Source organism: Polypterus senegalus, chromosome 13 (genome assembly GCF_016835505.1).
Source record: "Polypterus senegalus isolate Bchr_013 chromosome 13, ASM1683550v1, whole genome shotgun sequence".
Classification (NCBI taxonomy): domain Eukaryota; kingdom Metazoa; phylum Chordata; class Cladistia; order Polypteriformes; family Polypteridae; genus Polypterus; species Polypterus senegalus.
Window position 1 is genome coordinate 136,404,377 of NC_053166.1, and position 27,834 is coordinate 136,432,210.

General features: G+C 36.3%; 1 protein-coding gene across 1 annotated transcript in view; it reads right to left on the bottom strand.

Annotated features, from left to right (window-relative positions):
* Nucleotides 1-11,622: 11,622 nt before the first annotated feature.
* LOC120542912 (3-phosphoinositide-dependent protein kinase 1-like) overlaps nucleotides 11,623-27,834 on the bottom strand; it is a 96,919-nt gene continuing 80,707 nt past the window's right edge. The window contains exons 12-14 of the mRNA XM_039775640.1: nucleotides 25,646-25,703; nucleotides 24,726-24,878; nucleotides 11,623-13,788 (exon numbers count right to left, since the gene is read on the bottom strand). Coding sequence (XP_039631574.1) covers nucleotides 13,675-13,788; nucleotides 24,726-24,878; nucleotides 25,646-25,703 — 325 coding nt within the window. The 3' untranslated portion in view covers nucleotides 11,623-13,674. The remainder of the gene's footprint in view (nucleotides 13,789-24,725; nucleotides 24,879-25,645; nucleotides 25,704-27,834) is intronic.

Here is a 27,834-nt window from a genome sequence, read left to right on the forward strand (position 1 = left end):
GAAAAGCAGGTCTGGAATTAAGTAGATTTTACAGATACAGGCAAGAATGTTTAGAGTAAGGAAAGAGAAGTGGTGGACAACATCTATATGCAAGTGTGTGGAGAGTAAAGATAGAGAAGAGGTGGACATCATCTCTGGGGACGAGGTAGAAAAAAGAGTAGTAGTTTTCAAGAAAAGGGTCAAAGTGCCTTTTGCGCCCGAGATCTAAAGGCTCTGCTTGTCTTACTCTGTACTGATCATTACAGTCAAGGCTTAAACAAAGTATTAGTCTGTGAAGGAGATGACTGAATTCAACGCTATTTCTTAGACCTTCAGAATGCTCTGGAGAGTGCTTACGAGTATGTTGCATGTTTCTTCTCATAGTACAGTCAATTATAATGACCTTTCTTATTTTCAACTGTTCTGAGGAGACATGCAAGTATGAATTTCATTGCATTGAGTACACATGATAACAAACTTTACTTGACTTTTAAAGCAATGGCAAAGCTACAAGATTTCTTGAAACCTCCAGTTGGATTCCTTGTGGATTATCGCTCATCGGCGTTTCAATTTGCTGGGAGGCGCCTCTAGTGCACACATGCTATTCCCAATGCACCAATTACCTGGAGCACAGGTGGATGAGCTTGCATGTGCGCAGAGATTTCAAGTGGCAGGAGGCTTCTCTGGTACCAGTGGGTACATTCTGAGTCTCATGGTGAAGAAAACTAATAGTTTACTTTACTCAAGATGGGCTCTTAAGAGTTGTTTTGGACCAGAAACTGAGATCCTCAACAATGGCCATCAAAGAAATAAAACTCTGTATATTATATATAACCCAAATTCCAAAAAAAGTTAGGACACTGTGTAAAATATAAATTAAACCAATGCAATGATTTTCAAATCTCATAATTCCATATTTTATTCATTATGGAACATAGAAAGCATATCAAATATTGAAAGTGAGACATTTTACTATTCAAGAACAATATTAGATCATTCTGAATTTGATGTCAGCAACATGTCTCAAAAAAGTGGAGACGAGGCAGCAAAAAGCTGGTTGTACTTAAAAGAAACAGCTGGAGGAACATTTTGTAACTAATTCGGTTAATTGGCCACAGGTCAGTAACAGGATTGGGTATAAAAAGAGCATTTTAGAAAGGCAGAGGCTCTCAGAATTAAAGATGGGCATAGGTTCACCATTCTGCAAAAATCTGAGTCTACAAATTGTGGAACAGTTTTAGAATAATGTTCCTCAACATAAACTTGAAGACTTTAAATATCTCATCATCTACAGTATTTTCCAAGATTCTGGAGAAATCTCTGTGTGGAAGGACGAGGCTGAAAATTGATATTGGACGCCCATGATCTTCGTACCATTAGGTGGCACTGAATTAAAAACGGGTCTGATTCTGTCATGGAAATCATTGCATGGGCTCAGGATGACTTCCAGAAATGATTGTCTGTGAACATAGTTTGCTGTGCCTTCCACAAATGCAGGTTAAAGCTCTATCATGCAAAGAAGAAGCCATTTGAGAACATGATCCAGAAATGCCACCGTCTCCTCTGGGCCAAAGCTCATTTAAAATGGACTGAGGCAAAGTGGAAAACTATTTCGTGGTCAGATGAATTTGAAATTCCTTTTGTAAAACATGGATGCCACGTCCTCTGGACCAAAGAGGAGAAGGACCATCTGGCTTGTTGTCAGCACTCAGTTCAAAAGTGTGAATCTCTGATGGTATGGAGGTGCATTAGTGCCTATTTCATATACATCTGGAACATCTGGAAAGGCACCATCACTGTTGAAATGTATATGCAGGTTTTAGAGCAACATGTGCTCCCATCCAGACACTGTCTTTTTCAGGGAAGGCCTTGCATATTTCAGCACGACAATGCTAAACCGTGTGCTGCATCAATTACAACAGCATGCCTTTGTAGTAGAAGAATCCGGGTGCTGAACTGGCCTGCCTGCAGTCCAGACCTATCACCAAATTAAACATTTGGCATATCATGGAATGAAAAATACAACAAAGACTCAGGACTGTTGAGCAGCTAGAATCCTATATCAGACAAGAATGGGAAAACATTCCTCTCCAAAAGTCCAGCAACGGGTCTCCTTAGTACCCAGACGTTTACTGACTGTTGTTAAAGGAAGAAGGGATGCTACACAGTGGTAAACATGGCCCTGACCCAACTTTTGTGAGACACGCTGCTGCCAACAAATTCAAAATGACCTTATTCTATTCTTAAAATGGTACATTTTAAACATTTATTATGAGATTTGCAATTCATTGCATTCTGTTTTTATTTACACTTTACACAGCTGTACATATATACTATATATATATATATATACACACACACACTGTATATACTGTATATCTATATTGTGTGCATGTGTATACTGTATTTATATATATATATACACACACACTGTATATACTGTATATCTATATTGTGTGCATGTGTATACTGTATATATATATATATATATTGTTAGAGATGACTGGGGGCAACCCAGCTGGGACGCCCAGGAGGACTGGAGGAGGGCTTATGCCTTCCCCAGACCATGTGGGGGTGACTGCCATGGTACCTTTGGGGGCCACGGGTACAGAGCTTTGAAGCTCAACCCTGTAGGGGTCCGTGGCCTTTTTATAACTTCAATTTAACTTAATTTAACTTAATCCTGATACTCTATATGTTCAATTTCCTCATAATAATTACTCATGGTGGCTCTAAAATCTGTACTGACCCCTACTCTCTTTTCTGTTTCTTTTTCCGGTTTCTTTGTGGTGGTGGCCTGCACCACCACCACCTACTCAAAGCTTCATGATGCTCAAACAATGATGGATGGATTAAAAGACAGAATTCTACGTGACCATCATCATCAAGTCCTTCCGTGAGAACCCTAAATCCAAAGAGGACTGTTTCATTCATATTAGGTAGAATGCCCAGAGGGCACACTGGGGCGTGTCAGTGGAAGATTGCCGGGAAACACCTGGAGCACATCTGGGGGATTATAAAAGGGGCCACCTCCCTTCATATGATGACTTGAGTCGGGTGAAAGAGGACGACGTCTTGGAGGAGGCGGCCTGAAGGAAGAGAAGACGTTGCGTGTTGGCCAGGACTTTGGGGACTTAAGGGTTGTGTGCACTTCTGTAAATATGGTAATTAAATGTGTTTTGGGTGACATGAACATGTCCACCTGTCTCTGTCTGGGTCGGCTGTCACTATATATATATATATATAAATATTAGGGGGCTTTGCCCCCTCCCCGCCCCGCCAGCTCTATGTGCCATTATGAAGAGGGGGGCTGAACGCACCCCAAGGAGATGCAGTCACTCCTCCAAAACCCCCTCTTAAACGGTGATACAATGGGAAACAAATACATTTTTGTTTTACCTCCTCTTTGCTCAATCAGCTGCTGATTTGCTGCTGCTGCCATGCCACGTAATCTGCATCTCGTGTGTCGGTTCAAAACATTTAAAGGCCTGTACAGCACCTGTCCTTTTGTCTCACTGCCTTATCTCTCTTCTGCCCAAGACATCCTCAAACACTATTCAACCTCTTTTTGCTGTTCCGTTATTTCACTAATAATAGTAATATTTTCCATTTGTTTGCACTAATGTGATCTTTACTATCATTTTTTTGAGACTTTCGAATTTTCCTACTTCCATTATCTCTAACCTGCTCTGCATGTGTATCGTGCCAACATTTTTGAATTCTTTACGACGTTCTACTTTGTCTTTTTTCAGCCCCGGGTGTGGTTAAATCTCTTGAGAGCACAGGAAGTGTGTCTGCCGAAAGCATTCCAATAACTGAGAGGTTAGATGACCATGGTCTTGTTTGAAAATGGTTATAAGTAGGACGGGACATGCAAAAGTCACCGTCTCATGGGACTTGCTTCCAAAGGTTGCAAGTACGACGTGACTTGAACGTCTTGTGGGACGTGAAAGTGTCTCTCTTCAAAATATCATGTCTCGTCCCAAGATTTTTTTTATAATATATATATATATTCATAGGATCCGAAGTCTGAGTATCAATCTGATTGTGTGGGTGGTTACCTACCAGGTAACGCATGTGGTTGGTCTGCCGGTCTACAAACATCCGTCATGGGCCCGGTCAGTTGCGAGAAGCAGATCCCAGATCCCACAAATAATGCAAAGAGTACGCAACACGTGTTTTCACAAGCCATGGCGTAGCGTACAGGGACTTTGTCTCTGATTCTGACGTCCGAGGTTCGATTCCCGCGAGGAGTGCAGTGGAGTGTGTACGCCTGATGAGCCCAAATAAGGAAGAAACACGTGTTGCGTACTCTCCAATTGGACTCCTGTGCTAATTAAGAGAACTGTTGTTTCCCAGATTCCCTGTTTTGGGAAAAATATACAAATTAGAAAACTAAGTAGTAAAATGTACTTAGCAGTTATATGCATTTTTTTCTTTTTAACAGTTTTTTCATCTTGATTGTCATTCTACTTTTCCAGGTGTCCTAATTGTTTAATTAATCCGTTATTAACTACTTTGTGGGGCTGACACTAAAGTAGTTGCAGCCTTTCACGACTGAGTGTTGTTTGCTTGGATTTCTGCTCTGCTTGTTTTTAACTGTCATTATGAAGATTCAATGAAGGGAGCAAACTGCACAGAGAGAGGGCGAAATATAATAAAAAGAGAGTTAGGCATTTAAATCCATAGCAAAAACAGAAATATTTATAAGAAATGTTTCTTATAAATGTAAAAATCATGCTGCTGTGCTTTTCTGAATGTAGAATAAAAGATAAATAAAACCAGCTAATCAAATGAGATCTGTGCTATCAGGTGTTGTCACTGATTAGGAATCTGGTTGGAGCAAAAACCTGCAGCCACAGTGGTCCCCCAGGACTGAGTTTGAGAACCCCTGGCGTAGGGTTCACGTTGGCACAACACAACGTCAAATTTTCTGAGGAGATGCACATCAAGCTATGCCATAGGCAATGTGGACTACGGAGTAGGTTCGACGCAGAAGTAAATTCAGCCATTATGCCTGCTGGGCGGCTGGTGATCAGTCAGCTCCCATCATTAACAGGATGAATGCATAGCATTAATGCACAGTCTCTCTTTGCTCGTTCACTTGCTGCTCCTTAGCAATATTTGAACTTGTAGCTCAAGCATAGACAAGACTTCCACACATCCAATCCTGCACCAAATTGCCCTTTGGTGTAAAAGTGAGCAATCCAAACTTTATTACGGCCACACACTATAGGTTATGGGGTTCAGTTATGGACTGCAGAAGTTACAGCCAGATTGACCGCAGTATACTTGATGAGAAGAAAAAAAGGTTTGGAGTTTGCAAGGGTTTCTAAAGGAGAAAAGACATCTTGCCATTGGTTTCATTGGAGCACATAAGCCCATCCTTTTTGGTTGACTAAGGGAGCAAAGCTTTTCCCATCATGGTTGCCAGTCATTGAATTATGGCTCTTTGAGCTGAACACTTAACTGGAGAAGACAGACCATTCTGGAATGTCACTTGGTGATCGATCATTTTAACAGGATGTATTCCAGGGAGAAGACCAGACAAGAAAAAGCAGATATTAATTAAGAGGGTCTGGCAGCAGCTTTTTAAGCCAGGTTCTTATGTTATTATCAACTGCATCCACTTAACAGTGTCATCTCCAGGCAGAGGAGTAGCTTCAGCGACAGACTGCTGTCATCGTCCTGCTCCACTGACAGACTGAGGAGATCGTTCCTCCCCCACACTATGCGACTCTTCAATTCCACCCGGGGGAGTAAATGCGAATATTAATTTTATTTTAATTCTTTTCATTTTTATTACTATTTAATTTAATATTGTTTCTTTGTATCAGTATACTGCTGCTGGATTATGTGAATTTCCCCTTGGGATTAATAAAGTATCTATCTATCTATCTATCTTAAATTGATAATGCCAGACAAGATGATGCATTCCCAGCCACATGTGCTACTCTGCTGCCATTTCATTGATTTGTATTGGAGATTTATTTTGCCATTAGGAGCGGTGATCAGAAAGAAAGAAAAAGAATGAAAGTGGAAAACACACAAGTTGAAATAAGCTTTCTTACGACATGTTTGAAAGAGTAAATGAACCCATAATCAAGGCTGCAAAAAACGTTCCTCTGCTTAAAGACTGCCAATATCAAAAATGAAAAAATGCCAGCTTTTTAAATTTCAGAAGGTTGTATGGCACACTCTGTTTGAAATACCTCAACGAAAAACTGAACTTTCTGACAAAATGTAGCAAACTTCACCAAAATCAGTCGGGAGGAGCCAAGCTATTTCATGTGGATGGACAAATGAAGGGACATACAGATGGACAGACAGGACAACAGTTCGAGCTTTTGCATTTTATATGAATACACAGTCCAGTCTTCACATGAAAGGCACTATATACTGGGTGCATTATACTGGCACCTGATACTGCAGGGACAGACACCGGCCACCATGACTGTGAATTTAAAGAAGTGGCCCAAAGAATGTCCTGTTATTTCTTAGGCTTGAAGCTGCAAAATGGCAGGATTAATTTCTTGAACCTCTTTGTCTCATAAGTATTCCTCAGGAGTCCAGGGAAGACGCTACATGGTAAACTTGAAATTACAAGGTGGCATCATCATACCACACTAATTGCTTACTCCTGCTTAAATAACACAGCAGATGTTACCGGATGTCAGGCTTTATGGAATTTTGGTTTTATGATAGAAAGGCACTATACGAAATAAAGTTTGTTTTTGGACTCAAACCTGTAGACTTTAATATAAGCCCAAAGAGAGAGCATTATTATGAATATGTAAAATTGTCCATGAAAGATAATTATTAACGTAGATGGGAATAGCAGCCACAAGGTGGCAGGAGCAGATCTTCACATCAACCTGCACTCCTATAACACAAATATTGCTGTGGTGTAGATTTACAGTAATTTTAAATGCACATATTTGCCATTTTTGCAAATCATTCAACCTTAACAATCCATAATGACAAAGGTTTGCAAACTTTTTAAAAATCAAGAACTGCAATCTATCATTCATATAAGCATTCAGGCCTCTAATTCAATATTTTGTAGAAGCCCCTTCCGGCAGCAGCTCCATCCTCAAGACTCCTTCGGAAGTCTCTACAAACCTTGCACACCAGAATTTGGGCAGTTTATTCCGTTCTACTTGGCAGATTCTCTGAAAATCTGTTAGATTTGATGGGAAACATCTGTAAACTGCCATCTTCAGGTCTCTTTACAGAGGTTCTATGCGATTTAATTCTGGGTTATTTGAGGAAAGTCAGAGACTTTTCACAAAGACACTTCAGCTTTGTCTTGGCTGTATGCATTGGGTCATTGTGTTGTTGCAAAAAGGTGAACTGTCATCCCAGTCTGAGGTGACACACATTGTGGAGCAGGTTTTGTGGAAGGCCTTTTTGTATTTGGATACTTTCATTCTTTAACTCTCAGCAAGGGTCTTCTGAAGTTCTGTTAGATTGACCATTGAGTTCTTCATCAACTCCCTGACCACAGCCCTTCCTGCCCAGGTACTCAGTCTGTCTAGATGGTCAACTCTAAGCGGAGTCCCGGAGGCTACAAACTTCTTCCATTTCACAATGATGGAGGGAACACTCAAAGAGTTTTAGAAATGGTTTTACCTCCTTGCCCTGATCTGTGAATACTTAACATGAATTTTCAGTTTATGATTTATAATAATTTTGCAGACCTTTCTGAAAACATGTTCACTTTGTCATTAAGTGTTACTTAGGAAGGAAAAAATGCACGTTTATCCATTAAAAATGAAATGTACAGCACAATATATTGTGTAGAAGGTGAAGGGGTCTGAACGTGTTCTGAATCCACTGTATGCTTGTTTTGACAACACGTTTGTATTCAGCTGTTACTTACCCAACACTATGGCTGAGGCTTACATGACCTGCAAAAAGTAACAGACAGTACTGTCTTCCATGAAAGTCTGTTTTGGTCCCAAGGTCTCATGGCTTTCATGGTGACAGCCAAGTGTAAAAGCCAACTGGATTGCTCTTCCTTGTACACTCAATTGCTGAGAGAAATCCCAACATGGTCACGAGGGGAATGTGCAGTGTCAGTGACAAGGACGAGATAATGCAATTCCGAGGTGCTAAGTAGTGCTAAGCCAGTGCACTGCCCTCTAGTGGCCATCACTTTACTTCATTTATAACTGTCGTTTACAACTGTGTCATGTCTCATGTCCAGGCATGATAGGATATGCCCAGCACTCTTCAACCTTGGACTGGATTAAGTGGGTTACAGATAAGGGATGAACAGATTATAAAAATTGGGGAAATAGAGAGCAGGCTGACTTAAATAACCACCATAGGTTTCCCTACTAAATCTAAACCAGGTTATATCAATATCTTGAAGGTATATGAACAGATAAACTACTAGCAGGGGTGCAAACTACATTTCCATATAAAATATAACCTATGGACATCAGGACATCTTACTCTGACATGACTCAGAAAATGAGACCAATTTAGTCTCAAAAAGATGAGACCATGTGGGGACCTAATTCAGGTTTTCAAAATCCTCAAAAAAGCAGCTGTATCAGAATTACTGCGAATTAACGGTGAATCATGCACTCAATGACACAAAAAGATGTGGGAATCTGGAACAAAATTACCAAGATGTGGAGCTGAAGTAGTAACCTTGACCACTTTTAAGATGTACTGGGTGAAATATTGGCACAGCTTAGCTATTAGCTATACAAACGAGCTTGATGGACTGAAATGTCTCCTCGTTTTGTCAAATTTCTTAAGGTGTTCCCCTACCCATACCGGGAATCTGTGGAAAATGTGGTGGAGATAGGTTCAACAATACGGACGCCCATAGTGTACAAACCTAAATTGAGCTTTATAGACTAGATTTTGAAATGGCCAAGATCCAACCGATCACTGCAGGGCACACTCGTGCTGTTACCCAGTGAACAGGGCCAAATGAGATAAAAAAATGATAATACAGTATCAAACGCCAGGAGACTACAAATCCTTACCTTGGATCTTCTCTTCCTGCAGGTCATAGTCCTAATGCAAGTATTCACCATGAAAAACATAATCATGCTTGTCAGTCTTCTTGTAAGGCTTATTTTTTTAACAGCAAAGCCATTTTGTAATTTTTACTGCAATTCAAAATCATGATGGCAGCACAGTTCTGCTAATATAAAAAAATGTTTAATTGGTAATTGCTTATTGTTATACACTCTGAAATTATCCCAATTTCCGACATACACTTATTAAGGCAACATATTTTAATATTACTTTCAGATTGTGTATTTATTGATTTACTTTTCTGAACTCATTATTTGTGACAGGTTATGAAGGTAGGGTGGTGCCATCAGCAGACTAAGGTGCATGTGGTAGACTCAAACTACAAAGTTAATTCCATGTGTGACCTTATTAAGATCATGCAAGTTGCTCTGAGCTCTTCTGCATGTTACATTTTTTATGAAATTCACTATAGAGCTGTAAAGTCTCTGTGATGTAACTAAAACCACGAGGCAGAAGCTTGACATTTGGTGCGTGCATGGTGTAACAATTTTAACATCTTGCACTAGACAGGAGAACACCACACATTGTGTGCTACTGTAGTGGTACAAATGGCACAGCTTCTAACAGCAATGGGCAAACTCCTACAAGGTTCATTTTGTATCTTGGCTTCATGCACATATGGATGGAGTTGAAAGAGTGTCACCAACATGTGTATAGTAACCAAAGCCACACATCCTTCAGTTATGCTGTTTTGGCAGTTTTAGTTTAGTTCAAGTAGGATTCACTTTTTGTGTTCTATTCTTTATATTCTCAAAATTGAAAAAAAGGCACATCTACAAAACTGCTAGTGAACCATTGCAACCATGTACACAAGGGCATTTACTTATTGGCACGTGACAACCAACTTCTTATACAGGCCTCCCAGGATGCAGACTGCCACTTAACCTCCAGGTCCAGAATGATTCAAAAATTCTGTCCTCAAACTCAACTATTCTGTGCCAAATGAATCCACTAATACAGATTATATTTAACAGGTTACTTGTTTCTTCATTCACTCCTCAGACTATGATTCTATCATGGCATGAATCAGTAGGCTTTATAATATTGTGATGAACATAAAAATTGGACCTTCTCTAAGCTCTTTACTCATATTAAGAACTCATTCAATTGCTGTTGCACTGTAGCTGGCCCTCACATGTCACAGTTCCCTGCCTGTCTGCTATTAGTGCAGTCTACTTCTCCCCAATTTTCATATTCTGAGTGTGGGTGACAGATGTTCATACACATGCACATTTAGTTTGAATAAATTCTCTTAACTTATTCTACAATGAATAAACGTAACAAACCGCTTCTGCTGGGACAGGCTCTGATTCTGCACAAGGCTCTACTTAACAGAGTGGATTTCCAAAAATCAGTGGATGATCACACAGGATTTCTTAAGAGCAGATTGATCACATAATTTGTTATAAAATGAAAATTAACCAATAGCTGCTGTTGGCAAAAATTACAATATGCTCTTACCTGGAACAGCAACTTTCACTTGTAGAATATTCTCATAATCACTCAAGCTAACTTAATAACAGACATTGTGGAAAAATTTATTTACTGTCCTCTTGGTTTTATCTTTCTATGTGAGGTCCATAAACATCCGTTAAGTCTACCATCAGGTGGTTATTATGTTCTTATGATGTGTATGTAGTATTTTGCAATGCTGGCCTACCAAAAATTAATGTTTCACCAAATATGGAGCACAGCCTCCGTTTCCTGCATCCACATACCCTTGAACCCACTTAATCCAATTAAATGAGACCATTGTGCTTATTTTGGTGGTAAACACAGATTTTGGATTCAAAGGTCAACAGCATTAAGTCAACTCTTGTCTGGTCTATCTCAGAAAGGAATATTACTTGGTTATGGTCTGCTAAATACATGCAATATATTTTGCCAAGCATAATGCTACTGCAAATATTACAATCTCCAAAGTGCCCTGGACACATTAATATTGATAGAAAGTTTATTATAGCTCAGTTTGTTTCCTTTTAAAATTGATCTAACAGTAAATGAAAATTTCTTATAAAATTACACCAATTTAAAGATTACAAATACATTTCATTTGCAGATGTGTTTACTCATCAAATATGGCCCTTCTTTAAGCAATAGGCACACTGGCCAAATCTAAACCCTTCTTTTAGTAATAGGCACACTGGCCAAATCTAAAGAGTAAACACATTCATTTAATATGAAAATAAAAATGTACCTAGATATTTTGGGTAGAATAAAAAAATATATTCACCTTTAAAAGTTCTTTAAAATTGAAGTGAACAATGTGCAGAACTAGAGGCTCCACTGCAGCCACAATGTAGGTGCTGATTCTCACTGTGTCAACCCCCGTGCTAAAAACAGTGTGGCCCTTAGATAATAAATTCTCTTTAGTTTTATAAATAATCCTGAATAGTTTTGCTTTTAGCCACACTAATCATCTTTTAATAGCCTACCAATTTCAAAGCAATGTGAGGAGGTGTACCAAAGTCCAGTTATGTCCCAGCAAGAAACTCCACACTAATGCTATTCATCACAGCAGAATGAATTACAGAAAAGATTTTGCAACAAACATTTTTGGTGATAAAATGAAGAGAGACATAATTATTATAAGCCTAGAACCCTACATGCTTTTATTATAGGACTATCAAGCATTATGTGTAAAATTCATCATTCATTAACTACACCTAAAGCACAAATATTGAAAACAGAATGAACAGATTCATTAAATTATGAGAAATGTGATTAACTCACTGCCAAATAGAAAATTTATATAATAAAGGAAGAAAGGTTGTAAAATATCATAGTTTACAATAATTATTCACATTCAAAGGCTTTACATCTCAATACATACACAACATGGCCCATGAACATGACTTCAATCCAAATATAAATCATATATTAGAATTTAAATAACACAGATTGAACTAGAGGCTAACAACAGCCAGCAAATAACCTTATACAAGAATAAAAATACAAAAAAGTGTGTATCCTAATATCGCTGCATTACTTGCTTCAGATTTCAATTACACGTTGTCTGTACATCACAGTTCTAGTCAGCTACAAACCAGGTAGAGAGTATTAAATACACAATGTAACCGACTGTTGCCAACCTGATTAAAAAAATAATCATAACAACATACTAGCAAGAGAAACTAAACACTTCCTGCACTTATTAATCTGAAAGATAAATACAGCAGATTCAACTGCTGCATGACTTGGTAGCGTTTCTGGACATACGAAGCACAATAAAACTTTTGGAGGCTGCTCTGAGGAAACACACAGCCATTTGTAGCAGACTAACTGCAAGAAGGTGCTGCTGAGTCTTCATGTCACTTCAGTGAGCATTACTTTCAGGCAGTCTGAAGTGTCTCTCACTGCCAGCTACAAAACATTAGATTGTGGGATCCGATTTGGATTGTAAACCTTGGATGAAGTATTATCTTATTATACTACAATATTGTCTTTAAGTTCAGCCTGACAGTGAAGTGACTTACAACTGTATTGTAAATCATTGGTTTGAGAGTATTTGGCTTCTACATTTTTGTTATTATAATGTAGAAAAAAAAAAAACTAACTTTTAACAGTGCACACACAAGAATAATAGCGTGTTTCGATTGCTAATCTGGCTGAACTGGATACACTAAATGCCAGCTATGGCATAACATCTGCGCATGACTATTCTTTTATTTTAATTTAAAAAGAGATTCCATCAAGATATCGTTACCTTAAGGACAGGTCCTGGAAAAGTCAACTTTCCAGTACATTTTAAGAGACATTACAACAGAGGCACTTCTCTTTCTCCATATACATATTTACAAGAGTGAACATGGAGTAAGAGACACCGTCACAAAATAATTTGTCCAAGATGTAAAGCTGGACACAGAGGCAACTGTTGGTTCTACTATGACTACATCTATATTTTTTTCTATTTGAAGAGTTTTTGTTACTCTCCACTTGCTCTGTCGACACTGATCAATTGTTTACAGTAATGCGCCAGTCTGCTCATAACGTCAGAATACAGACCTCAATACTATACAAGTACCACTGTAAACTTCCAATCAGTTCCCATATTAAGAATGAAACAAGGCGCTCACCATTTCGACTATGAGCAGCAGAAAGAGAAAATGCCCAATGAGAGGCAGACAAGTAAGCAAAAGTTCTCAAGGGCTCCCTGACAAAACATATGGCTGAAGACAAAACTAAAGTCGCAGAATTAAACCCCCCAAGCACAGGGCAAATGTACATCATTAGGGACATGTGCATTTGATTCTACATAATCTCAAATGAAGCTGTAAAGCACAGTAGCATCACCTTCCTTTTCATAGCAGTAGAGCTTAAGTAGACAAAAGGCAAATATCTTCATTTGCACATGATGGTATTGCACCTGAAGCTTCAACATAAAAAAGCACAAAGAACAAGCAAAGCAACCCTGAATTCCATTTGTTTGCTTGAGAAAAAAAAGAAGTAGGAAAAACACAAAGGGAATAAATTCAGAAGCCAGCACACGGAGATAGATTTTAAAATGCTTCTGGTATCAAGGCATTCTAATCTGGAAGGCTTTCTTTGCTGTGTTACAGATGTCTATTTGGAAATGAAGTCTGGTAACAGAGAGGGATGTGCTAGGAGGCTGCTGGGATCTTTTTTTGTTCTGTGCTAGATGCCAGCATTCTGGTGCCTATGATAGTTTTTCCGCCACACTTCTTGGATTTTCTTGCACCATCTGTCAGCATTCCCACTAGGGTCCATAAGATAATAGGTCCTGTTAGGCTGCAAAAAGAGGAGAAACAAAACGCAAATTTTATTAAACTGCTACACAGTTTACTCGTACGCAATTCAAGAAGATTATAGTGTGCATATAAAATGTTTTGCTTAGTAAAACAATGCATACTTAAATAAAAAAATTGCTTTAAAAAGAGTCCTAAAGTGAAGCTGTTATCTTCATGAGTGGACAGCTCTGTGCTTACCAGGAAGGTATACTGTATAACAGTTATATCCAGACTAAAAAAAACATTGAATAAAATAATTTTTGTCAAATTAAGGACTCAAATACTGCATTTCAGTCAGATAAATCATGAACAAAAAATTACAAGCATGTTCTTGAGAAAACAAATGCAAAAACAAAACATATAGCTTGAAGGCAGCAAATCACAGTACATATGACAGGGATTGCAGGTTGTCACCAACTATAAAGGAATGGTAATGAAATCACTGACAAAACTTCCCACTTCCAGATAAGCTAATTAAACTTCATTATAAATCTGCATTCAAAGGAGGCTCTCAAAAAGACAATAAAGTATGTGTGCAGAAGATTTAGAATAATAAAGACACACAAAATAATTAAGCCTGACCAAGTTTCTCTCAGGATCATTAAAAACCTCTCAGGATCATCTTACTTCTGCATTCACAGACATTTTTAACTAGCCATCGTCTGTGTCATAGCTATGTAAAGGTAAACAAAGTAACACTGTCTAACACTAAAAGGTAATGTGCAACTGACAAATGTAACCAAGAAACTGTTTTCATCTCTTACATTTCTTGGCATTTTGCTAAAGCACTTGGTACCACTTTTACATTGCTAAACTATTGCTCCTCCACATGGTCAGTGACAGCAGAGAGCCCTGTAATTCAATAACAATAAGAATTCATCGTCTTTTTCATTCTCTAGCATGTGCTTCTAATATTGTGGAAAGAAGTGGGTGGCCAGAACAGTTACAACAGACCATGAATTCCCAGAAGTTTTTTTTTCCTCTACCCCACTGTCAACTAGCCATATACCAATTAAAATGTTAGAATTTATGGTGTTAAGATTTGCTTATGTAAGTCAAATTCAAACTGCTCTCTTTCAGTATGTTTAACATTGCAACATACAAACAAGTAGAATTTAAACATATTTAATTCAAAAGTTAATAAAAACGCGGAGGTTTTATTCTTTGATGCGATACAACTTTCAGGTACAGCAGGTGTAGAGATAACTGAATTTGAGTCCTTACTCTGTGTGGAGAGTAGAAGGTGACCATCACAGCAATTAGAAATCTCCATTTACTGAAGTAATTATCTAACTTGAGATTATGAGCTTGGCACTTTTTTAGCAGACTCATTTCATATAATCTTTACTACAGGTGTAGTACTTCAACAAATGGTGACTGACTCAGTTTCGCAAATCACAGTTCTGACAAACTGCCAGTCCTTAAGAGTTGTTTTTTTTTAACTAAACTTCTTCTTTCTTGACTACTGAGATCTAGGGAAGGATTTTTTTGTAATGATTTAATGTATCCTTCATTTCATCATTATTCACTAAACAGTGTTCTTTGGAATTTTCACATATATAAAATTTGTAAACAGCTGTTCTATATCAATTAAGTTTTAAAGTGATGAGGGGCAGTATTTTCTGTAGAAAGGCACTAAAATATACAGGCTGCCTGGTGATACTTGAACTGAATCAAACACGCCTTGCCAACTATGCATACTTGAAGATGATGATTTTTTAAAATATGCAGTTTTAAATGGAGAGACACGTATGTAAATCTTGAAAGTTTTAATGTGTAACCAAGATTTTCGTGTGCCCATCTTTCCAGCACATTAACTATGAGATGATGAGATCATATACAGTAACTCCTTCAATGACAGTAGCATGTTTAGATAAGATGTTACCATGCAATGAAAAGATGTTTTGCCAAAGACTTTTAACCTATGTAGATATTTTGGCACCTTTCTATCTATACAAAACATAGTGTGCACGATGGACTATATTATTTTCTTTATCTTGATTGGTGCAAATTGATTTATTTTACAGTTATGTTAAGCACATTATCTCACCTTCATAAGTCCAAGCTTATACTTTAGTAACTGTTATAACAAACTCAGGGTGGCAAATTCACCACCAGATTTGTTTTAATAAAGTATGTGCAGTGACGATCTCAGCTATTATTTGAAGGAAAATAAGAGCTAAAGAAATGAGGCAAGAGCTTCAAACACTTGTTTTTATTCACAACATACCAGTACTTCAAGGATGGACAAACAAATATACAGTGCTTCTTAAACTATTCACTTTTTATTTCTTAGCTAAATAATAGTAAAATTATGCGAGATTCAGTAATGACAGAGAACTCATATAATAGACAATACATAAATGACAGATTTGTTTGGTAGTACATCAGCAAGACATGCCAATGTCCCGACTCAAAAGTATTTATACCTAATAGTATATGGCAAAAGGCCTGGGACTAAGCCTAAATAATGTTGTCATTCACATACATTTGCACAAACTACAATAATTATTTAACTACCGCATTTCACGTTCTATAGCATGCATGTGCTGTGTAGAAATGCCTGCTTTAAGAAAAGAACTAGTTTTGATTACATATTAATTTCCAAGTTAAAATAGATATTAAAAGAACTAAAGCACTATGTAAAGTTTCAACTAGCACTATACATTAAATGGACATAAATCTCATATCAGCAACAAGTTATGTAGCCAAAATGGGTGGAAAGCACACAATACATCAACACTGGAAAAAGGAGTGCTGATGGTATTTTAGTGTTATATTCATGCAAACTAGAAGATGAAAATTTTCACAAACTCATTTCTCTACATGTCCTGAATTGCATTTTTCATCGGATGGTGAAAATCTGTGGCCTGATTTCTGCTTGTTGCTGAATGCACCACATCTTTATCAAACGCTTACAATACATGCTCATCACACAACTGTAATTTATTCAAGTTACACTGGGAGCTAACGGAGAACCATAAAGTTGTGCTAGGCATATAAACCACTTAATACTACAATTATTATACAGGTGGTGTTGGCTGATCTGTCTGGTTACATGGAAGAAAACTACAAGAGATGCATTAATAAACTCAAATTTTTTTATCCTACTTTTATCTGATACAAACTGGGTGAAATATTAAGATATTGCAACTACAAAAATTAAAGACAATTCACAAACCCATTTTCACTTTGTATCAGCCAGCCAGTATTTTAATTCTGTCACTGTGGCACCACAACTCTTACCTCCTTTTGTAATCTATAGCTGCTAGAATTACAATAAAGAAAAATGTAAGTTATTGTTTGTTTCTACATATGTAAATTGTAATAAATACACAGTCTTACAGAAACAAGCATCTAAATTGTGATGTTTAATGTAGCCTTCAGACAGAAATAAAGAAAAAAGTGCAAATAAAACAGAAGGCCTTCTGTGAAATCTTTAATGTCAATCAATATTCTTTGCTTTTGCTGGAGATGTAGTTTAAAGTTGAGGAAGAATGAAGAAAAGTGATGGTGGGAAAATAAACAACTGAGAAGTGATAAGAGTCCAGTATTTTCAGTTTAAGCGCCACACACTAGAAGTGTTATTGTAGCTAGCATGGTGTATTAAGTGTTTTAAAGATGCAGTCTCAAGAGTTTTACAGACTTTTTTTTTTGATTATGAAACTAGGTAATATTTGTACATAGTTGCAAGTTCTTCCTGTGCCCATACAAATTTTCTTTCTGCCAAATTGTAACACACAAGGTTTAGGCTTACTTAAAACTTGAAATAGACCTGTACGAGTATGGGTGAATGTGTGTAATAGTATACAGTTGTGCTTGAAAGTTTGTGAACCCTTTAGAATTTTCTATATTACTGCATAAATATGACCTAAAACATCATCAGATTTTCATTCAAGTCCTAAAGGTAGATAAGGAGAAACCAGTAAAACAAATGAGACAAAAATATTATACTTGGTCATTTATTTATTGAAGAAAATGATTGAATATTACATATTTGTGAGTGGCAAAAGTATGTGAACCTCTAGGATTAGCAGTTAGTTTGAAGGTGAAATAACAGTCAGGCATTTACAATCAATGGGTGAACAATCAGGTGTGAGTGGGCACCCTGTGTTATTTAAAGAACAGGGATCTATCAAAGTCTGCTCTTCACAACATGTTTAATGGAGTGTTACATGGCATGAACAAAGGAGATTTCTGAGGACCACAGAAAAAGAGTTGTTGATGCTCATCAGGCTGGAAAAGGTTACAAAACCATCTCTAAAGAATTTGGACTCCACCAATCCACAGTCAGACAGATTGTGTACAAATGGAGGAAATTCAAGACCATTGTTACCCTCTCCAGGAGTGGTCGACCAACAAAGATCACTCCAAGAGCAAGGCGTGTAATAGTTGGCAAGGCCACAAAGGACCCCAGGGTAACTTCTAAGCAACTGAAGACCTCTCTCACATTGGCTAATTTTCACGTTCATGAGTTCACCATCAGAAGAACACGGAACAACAATGGTGTACATGGCAGGGTTGCAAGGAAAAAGCTACTGATCTCCAAAAAAACATTGCTGCTCGTCTGCAGTTTGCTAAAGATCATGTGGACAAACCAGAAGGAAACCATTGGAAGAATGTTTTGTGGAGAAAGGAAAACACTGCATTCCAACACAACCTTATCACATCTGTGAAACATGGTGGTGGTAGTATCATGGTTTGGGCCTGTTTTGCTGCATCTTGGCCAGGACGGCTTGCCTTCATTGATGGAACAATGAATTCTGAATTATATCAGAGAATTCTAAAGGAAAATGTCAGGACATCTGTCCATGAACTGAATCTCAAGAGAAGTTGGGTCATGCAGCAAGACAACGACCCTAAGCACACAAGTTGTTCTACCAAAGAATGGTTAAAGAAGAATAAAGTTAATGTTTTGGAATGGCCAAGTCAAAGTCCTGACCTTAATCCAATCAAAATGTTGTGGAAGGACCTGAAGTGAGCAGTTAATGTGAGAAAACCCACCAAACATCCCAGAGTTGAAGCTGTTCTGTTTAAAATTCCTCCAAGCCAGTGTGTAGGAATGGTCAAAAGTTACCAGAAATGTTTAGTTGCAGTTATTGCAAAGGGGCGTTACTCCAGATACTAAAAGCAAAGGTTCACATACTTTTGCTACTCACAAATATGTAATATTCGATCATTTTCCTTAATAAATAAATGACCAAGTATAATATTTTTGTCTCATTTGTTTAACTGGTTTCTCTTTATCTACCTTTAGGACTTGAGTGAAAATCTGATGATGTTTTAGGTCATATTTATGCAGTAATATAGAAAATTCTAAAGGGTTCACAAACTTTCAAGCACAACTGTACCCAGGAGAAACTGGCATTTTGTTTGCAACCTTCCAAACTCTCTGTGGCCCTGCACTCAAAAACATAATTATACAATGAAGTCAAAATACAATATACACTGCAGTACATACAATGGCATTTAGGGTGTCAAATTATTGAAAACAGCTACTACCCTACAAATTGGAATATGAAAAGTTTTAGAACACATTTAACTTATTTAAAACAGCTTTTTTTATTTTTATTTTTTTTTTTATTTTTTTACATTTAGTTTTCAATACTAGGTTTTAGCTTTTCACTATATTCTAGTTTTATTTATTTTTTCATCATTCAATTTTTTCTTTTTATGTAGTTTTATATTTTCAGTAATTAAAATTTAGTTTTGTCCCTTTGTATTAAGAGGGAAGTAGAATAGCCCAAACTAGTACTCAAGTAAAAGTGCGGTTAGTTTAAAAAATACATCAATTAAGCAAAATTAAAAGTACTTATTCAAACATCTGAGTAAAAGTGAAAAAGGTACCGGCCAGAAAGTGCTTAAGTTACTTTGATTTAAGCATTATATTCTATAGGGTGAAAAAACATTTTTTTTTTTATCAATGATCTTGTATTTACTGCTATATAAATATGCAATACACATACTGTATTAAAACGGTCAAACCCTAATATAAGCAAAAATAAAAGATTTTTTAAGTTAGGAAGAAATAAAAGCTCTGGTTGTTTTTCAGACAGTACTCATAATCTCTGTGGTGCCTGTTCTTCACAAAAGATTCTAGGCTTTGGAAACTGATCTTAAAAATTTAAATGCAAAAAAATTTTAAACATTTTGTAGTACTAACCATTTAGACACTTGGCCCTTAAAACATAGCTTATGGATGTCTAATGTGAAAAAAAGAATCTTAAGTGAACTGAAACCAAATGATATTCAATGAAAGTGAGAAACAAACATTTTTAACAACTGATGGATTTAAGTTGGTGCATATATGACCATAAGGTTGGATTTACAGTACATGAACATTTATTTCAATCGTTTTCTAATCAAGATGCTCCTGTAACAAGACAAACAAAACAAGCAAAAATCATGTTGGATATGAGGTACTCAGTGATTTAATACAAAAATGAATCCAAAATTAGCAATTTCATGCTAGCGAGGACTAATAATTTTCCAAGGTTATATTACATGATTGAGTAAGCAAAGAGGATATCCATTTTCAGAAAATATAAATATGAAGACTACAGTATCTTTCTTTTATATTTATTCAAATTTAACAATATAATGGAAGTCATACAACAAGATGTAAATAGCCCTGTTAACTCTGTTTAACAGGGAAAATACTGTCAAAGTGAATACCCTACTAAAATTCTTCTTATTAAAGGTATCCCTGAACATAACCCGAGTGTGGCACAACATTAACTAAGTTTCAGTTTTAATACTGTGCCAAGAACATACATAGTTACAGCCTAAAGAAGAAATCAGAAGATAATGGAACTGCCAAAAAAAAAACCATTATTAATCAGATTTTTTTTTTTGATATTTTCGAATTTTACTACTTTCATATTCTTTAACTTGCTCTGCGCATGTGTATCGCACAGTTTTTTTTTTTGAGCCTTTCGAATTCCACTGCTTTCATAATCTCTAACCCGCTCTACAAGTATATTGTGGCAACGTTTCTGAACGTCTTTATGACGTCTTTAATTTCTGACCCCAATTGGACCTACGAAGTTTTCAATTCCACTTGGTCCGGGCTGATTATTACTTTCTTTCTTTCAGAATTTGCACATAGATTATTATTGTTCGCTTTTGCACTCTTTTTGACACTCTTTCTTCTTCACTTAGTCGTTGGCGTGCCACCAAGAACATATAAAAATTTTTAAGAACTGACAGCACGTGAAGTGTGTCTGCCAAAAGCATTCCAACAACTGAGAGGTTAGATGTCTGTGATCTTGTTTTAAATTGGTTGTTCTCATAGGACGTCAAAGTGTCTTTCCGAGAAGGTCACATCTCAACCCAAGATTTTTTTATATAACAGAGAGATGTGTATTTATGGAAGCTGTATAGCACTCTGGTCAACTGCTGCTGTTTTAAATGTGCTGTATACATAAAATTGACTTGATCTGAATCTGTGCAGATCACTTACTTAACTTATATAACCAGTATAGGAAGTACTATAGCGCAGACATGCTTCTCTAACTACTACTTCAACAAACAATAATCATAACCAATTTTAACCAAAGGAGCATTTGACTCTTGAAAGTCATTAGGTGTTCAGACTTTAGAGACCTCTATACAGGTTGAATATACATAATGAGATATCTTGAAAGGACACATTATCAAGTGGGAAAATGCTCAAATCCAAACAAAGTTTTATAAATGAGACCACTGGTGTGGAATTTTCCACTTGTGGTGTCCTATTTTTATTTTTGCAGAATGATGCAATTTTGTTATCAATATAATTCAAATACAGTGAAGTATGTGGAGCATCTCGCCACTGTGTAAAAAACGGGATGAAAATATGACAGACTCCCGAGAATCCTTAATCCTAAACACAAATGCAAAAAACAGTTATCAACAACTTAAAGAGAGTTTGGAACACAGGTGTTAAAACAAATTCTTTAAAAGCATAATGCAAAAATGAATTTACATTATTTTCTGTGAAATGTATGTTTGCTTCACTATCAATATTATTAAACTGAATGTCTCTTTCACAATTTACAGTTATTAACTGATCATGAAATTCAACTATTAATAATGTAATGTGATCAAACTAGGGATAAAATGCCTGAATTGATTAAAAATGCATGTTTAGTATTGTGTTGTGTAAGGATATACAAGTTAGTTTGAACATTGTTTTGACATATTAGTATTATCTTTTTATTATTTCTAGTATCTTAACATACTTTTCATTGCCTAGGCCAACTTAATTACATGCTGTATTTATGCAATTTTAGTTGGGAAGGTTCATGTGATAATTCTAATATGCCTCTCTACAGAAATTAAATTGCAATTGTCACAATATTGAAAGCCTTTAATATTATAAAGCGGTTCTAAATGAGTGATATTGTTGAAACTTGTGATATAAACTTGAAGAAATTTAAACTTTGGCTGGGCTCAACCAACCCTATCCACTCCCCCACAACCCAACCATCCACTTTAAGGCAACACATTACCTGAACATACTGCAGACCGACAATGCTCTGAAAAATGCAAAACCCAAACTATTACACCCAATGTTTGAAAGAAATGGAAAATGCTGCCAGCATTATGTATCTTGTGGAATATCCTAAAATGCAGTAATGCCATTGACTTTCGTTTAAAATATTTAATGTGTACCTTTCATTACTGAATGTATATTGAACTTAAAGGTGTGCAATATTGGCAAAAAATTGTATCTCGATATTTTCTGAGATTTTGATGATACCGATAATTAGACAATATTTTGCATCCTTTAAAAATGTGTTTGTAAAAGTCTTATTGATCTAGTTTGGTCTTGATAATAGAATGTTAACTGTAATTTATTTACTTAAAACTGAAGTAAAATAACATAAATGCATCATTAAAATCACCAGTTAAAGTATTACTGAGATCAAACAGTACAGGTATAAGTAACCCAGTTCAAAGTGGCCTACAGGAGTTACACAAATAATTGCACTAAGATCAACAAAACTATTATAATGAGAGCATTTTAAACAGACACTTAACCATAATGTAAACAAGATGTGAATCCAAAGTTAATAAAATACTAATCACAATTGAAATACAGGGCATGAACATTACAAACTGGATAAACAAACTGTTTTGCTGTAAAGCAAATTGTTGAGCACACAAGCAAGAACAAAAACCTAGCATACTGTACTATAGTGTAAAAATCCAAAAGTTCTGTAAAATACTGCAAAGGAAAAACTATAGCACCTATAAACAGGTTCTGTCATATATTGCACCAAGATAAAAAAAAAACATAACATTTTTAAACAAATTACTAACTTAATGTTCTGTCCAATATTGTACAAAAATATCAGTAAAAATAAAACATCTGTAAAATTCTACTGAGGAAACTTCAAATTGTGTGACAGAAACACTAGTCTGTCCGCAAAATCTGGCTCCAGAGCAGCATGGCTACATTACAATTCCAGAACACAGGAGTGTTTGAAGCAGGAATGAAAATGTACTTTTTTGTAAGTTTCCCAATTTGGGGAAACCTACTTCTTGTGTTTTCCACCACTCAAGTGGATTTACATCAATGTCCACCTCAGGTATCATCAATTCGCTCTTGATCTCTTTTTCAATGACAGTCAGTGTGATGTCAGTGTGCAGAGACTTGCTTTCCCTGAATTCTTTTTTTTTTTTTTTATTGACAGCTGCTAAAAGACTTTTTTTTCTTTTTTGCCCTTATTGCTCATCACCTGCTCCAACTTCTGCAGCCATAGGTGCAGGATGGATCAGGCCGAGGAGGCAGGGATCTCTGTAGAAATGTTTTAAATAATGAAAAGAAAAATAAATGTGCTTTGGAATGAAGGAAGCTTGAAAAATAAAAAACACACCTGACAGGCATATGTCTCTTACAGAAATAAAAATAATCTGTTCAAACAAATTACAAAATTCTTTGAAACTTTTTTTTTTTAACCTGACACCCACAGATGGTAAAACAAGTTAGTGGTCAAGCTGTCTTTAAAAGTAAATGATTTCCAACATAGTTGGAAGCCATCTTTTAAGCAGCATCAGTCTTTTAAAAGGCAAACCACCTCCACACACAAGCGGAGATGATCCACATCTTGCAATGAAATCTAACAATGTAGATTATGAGGCTTTGTATCCCCTGGTGTTGTTTGCTGACTCAGTTTTAGTCAAGCTTCAATTGTGGTGTGCTGACCACACACAGTCTATCCCGTTAGGTTACATGAGAGAGTGAACACGTGGACTCTCAAGGTGTGTTTTTCATTGTTTTACTCTATAATTTCACTTTGCACATTGTTAAAACAACAACTAAGATATTATCATAGACGATACACAAGTCCTACTATGTGAATGGCATCTTATCTAGCAGAATTTAGGTAAAAGAATTTAGCAACTAGATTTGGGTTATTGCCATTAATGAGTCAGCTGGGCCATATCTTAATTTCTCCCTCCCCACTAAAATGTAATCTAATGTCCTAGGTAACTAGCTGTGATCAATTTTTTAAAAGTATTACAAAAAATTAGCTCATTTGTACATGCAATATTCTTTGCCATCAAAGAAAGTCCTTTTCTTTCAGGTGCTGGTACATTAAACATACAAAATATACTATACAATAATACACTGAAATATACCTTCATAAAGTTTATGAATATTATGAATATTTAAAAACTCAGCATGAAACAACCATATGACACTTGTGGATGAAGAATCTAAGATTAAAATCGCCTTGTTTGTTTGTCTTTAAAGAATAGCTACCAGCTGGAAACAGATATAAAAAAAAGCAAACTGATGCACCGCCTACTGTAAGCTGTCATGAAAAATGCAAAATTACAAGAAATTTTATGAAGAAAGAAGTAGGCAATGATTATCTACATAAGTACAGAAACAAATTCAAATTGAAACTGAATGGATTAAGCAGACTGTTAAAAAATGCAACTTACTGTATGCACAAAAAACGTTTTGAAATTCTTTGCTTCTGGCCGTAATTCAGGTGACCACGGAATTTCCCCTTTAAGTACTTTGTTAACTGGATCTACATAGTAGAGATGGGGTCCTTCAGTTAATAAAAGCTGACGTCTCCTTGCAAACAGGCCCTACATAAAAGGATACAAAATATACTCATTATGACTTCACACAATAGCTTACAGGTCAAAAAATGCAGGTCATATAAAAAAATGAAAAAAGGCAGAGAGTAATTCAAACAATTGGACTTCATGCTAGTTTCAGTTCACGTGATTACGTGGGAGGCGTGATGATGTCACACGCAGCTAACGGCAGTCGAGCTAACATCCATTACAGTATATGGAGAAAAATAGGTTCCAGTTATGACCATTACACGTAGAATTTCGAAATGAAACCTGCACAACTTTTGTAAGTAAGCTGTAAGGAATGAGCCTGCCAAATTTCAGCCTTCTACCTACATGGGAAGTTGGAGAATTAGTGATGAGTCAGTGAGTCAGTCAGTCAGTCAGTGAGTGAGGGCTTTGCCTTTTATTAGTATAGACTAGCAAAATATCCGCGTTTCGCAGCAGTGAAGTACTGCCTTAAAATTTTTATTAAGAAGAAAATTAAACCTTTTTAAACTGAGGGAAAATATACCAATAATTATTTGTTAAGGATCTCTTTGTATTCAGAAAAAGATACATTATACAAATGCTAGTCACCCATTCATGTGTTTTTAAATTAGACTCATTTATAACAAGGTCACCATATGTAAAAAGAACAACATGTTAGTCTATGCAAGATAATAACATCAATTCAAAATCGCCTATGATAATCCAGGTTAATCCATTATCTGTTTTGTTTCTTTAAATGCATAACCTTGGCTAGTCATGATTAACAAAGAGCAGTGGAAACTTACCTTCCTTTTGTCTACTGGACCCATCTTCAATATTAAATTATTTTCTACAAACTGGTGCCTAAAAATAAATATAAATGTTATACTAAAAGTATAAATAAAAAAGGTAAATGTAACTTTGCAAAAGTAAAATGCAACTTTGACTTGGACCAGTTCATACTAACATGAACCGCTCCTGCATTTTCTACTGAAGTTCCTGACTGAACCACAGAAAAAATGTTTCATTGCTTTATCTAGGGATGACACAGTTCACATCACATTTGTTTGCTCATCAGAAGCAACAGATGATGATCTGTACCTGAAATAAAAAATGTTTTAATTTTAAACATCTGTGGAAAGATTCTCCACTTTCTACCAATTCACTCTGACATCTCAGTAGAAATATGACAGTACTTAAGATGAGATATACAGTAACAAAAATTTGAACTTTGCTACCTTAGCTAAAATTTTAGCTTTTTTCCAACAAAAAAGACTCAATTTTTCCTATACTTCACAAGTTTAACAGCTCCTAAATCATAAGCAGTTATTTTCTCTGAATAACCACCCAGTAGTGACTACATATGCATTTTAGACAATGGAGAATTATGTTTTATTGACCTATTGGGAAGATCAAAAAATTGCTAAAAACAAAATCTAGCCAGAAATAGCAATTTACACACATAAATATGGTTGATGCTGGCAGGGTTAAAGAACTTTAATGGTAAAACAGTAATGCGTTTAAAGATATGTGGAAAATAAAAGCTGGAACTGTTTTTACCCCTGAAATACTCAAGTTGCACCATTAATGAAAATTAAAAGAACCAAAATATATTATTTTTTAAACAGCACTTGAGAGTGTGTATGGTGTATCAATCATGTTGCTTGTTCTGGTTTAAGTGAAAAGCACTGTCAAATCATCTTTAAATAATATAGCAAAAATCAGTATAAACCAAACAAAACTTAACAGCCGATACAGCTCTAACATACCGTAAAAATTATTAGAAAGTCAGTATGTAGGCCAGTACTGATAAGCAACATAATTAAGAACTATATATACCGTGTTTCCCCAAAAATAAGACTTACTCTGAAAAGAAGTCTTTGCATGATTTTCAGACTGCTCTGTAATATAAGCCCTAACCCAAAAATATGCCCTAGTCAAGACTGTCAGCTGAAAAGTAAGGCGCCCAAGGCCAGGTTTATACTTCACGCGATGTGACGTGTGCACACGAAACGACACCTTGCCACAATATCTCTGAAAAGGATGTTTAATGATTACATCCATTAATTCGGGGATGCGTCCTTTCCAGCAGTATCGGTGCAAGACAGAAACAAAATCCCTGGATGGGGCATCAGCTCATCGCAAGGTGAACATAAGCACACACACACACACGCACACACACACACACACACACACACACACACACACACACACACACACACACACACACACTGGAATCATTGTAGCTTCACCAAATCACCAAATCTTTTTGTCTTTGGATGGAAAACTGAGCACACTGTTGAAACCCACCAGGAAAACATGCAAACTCCAGGCAGGGATCACAAGAGACGCAACTCCCTTCGAGACAGCAGCGTTACCGCTCTGCCACCGTGCCACCCCATGTGTGTAACTATTAACAGTATTCATTATTTAAACAAAGTTAACAATTTATCTGTAAAATGTAACATACATATTTGAATGCATTTCATCATGAAAGCAATATTAAGTATAAATCTAAGAATCCTAAATGTATAGAGAGCTGGAATATTATAAATTTAATGTGTTCTGTGTGGTGATGCTGCTTGCCGCTGCTGTCAGAAGGAAACCCCAGAAGTGAGTAGCAATTTAACAACTGGGTCAGCTTTAAGATGACATTAATGACAGTCCAATTATATGATAATGTAAACTACAAAGGTTAAAGCCGAAATTTTTACTTTAATCACAAAATAAACATTTTCATTATGTCCTTATTTTTTTTTCTGTGGCTCATTCCGACAGTATTGTAAAAGGTGCCAAAAAAAAAAAAAAAGACAGCACAGAAGATGGTATGTGAGACTTTTAAAATGTATCATGTCATTACTTTGGGGAATATGCAACACTTGAATATAAAAGCACCACAAATGCATTTGTATGTCAGCATTTTGCTTCACCACATCGAACCATTGATCAAACATCAAGGGATTAAATGTGCAGAGTTATGACAATATTCCAGAAG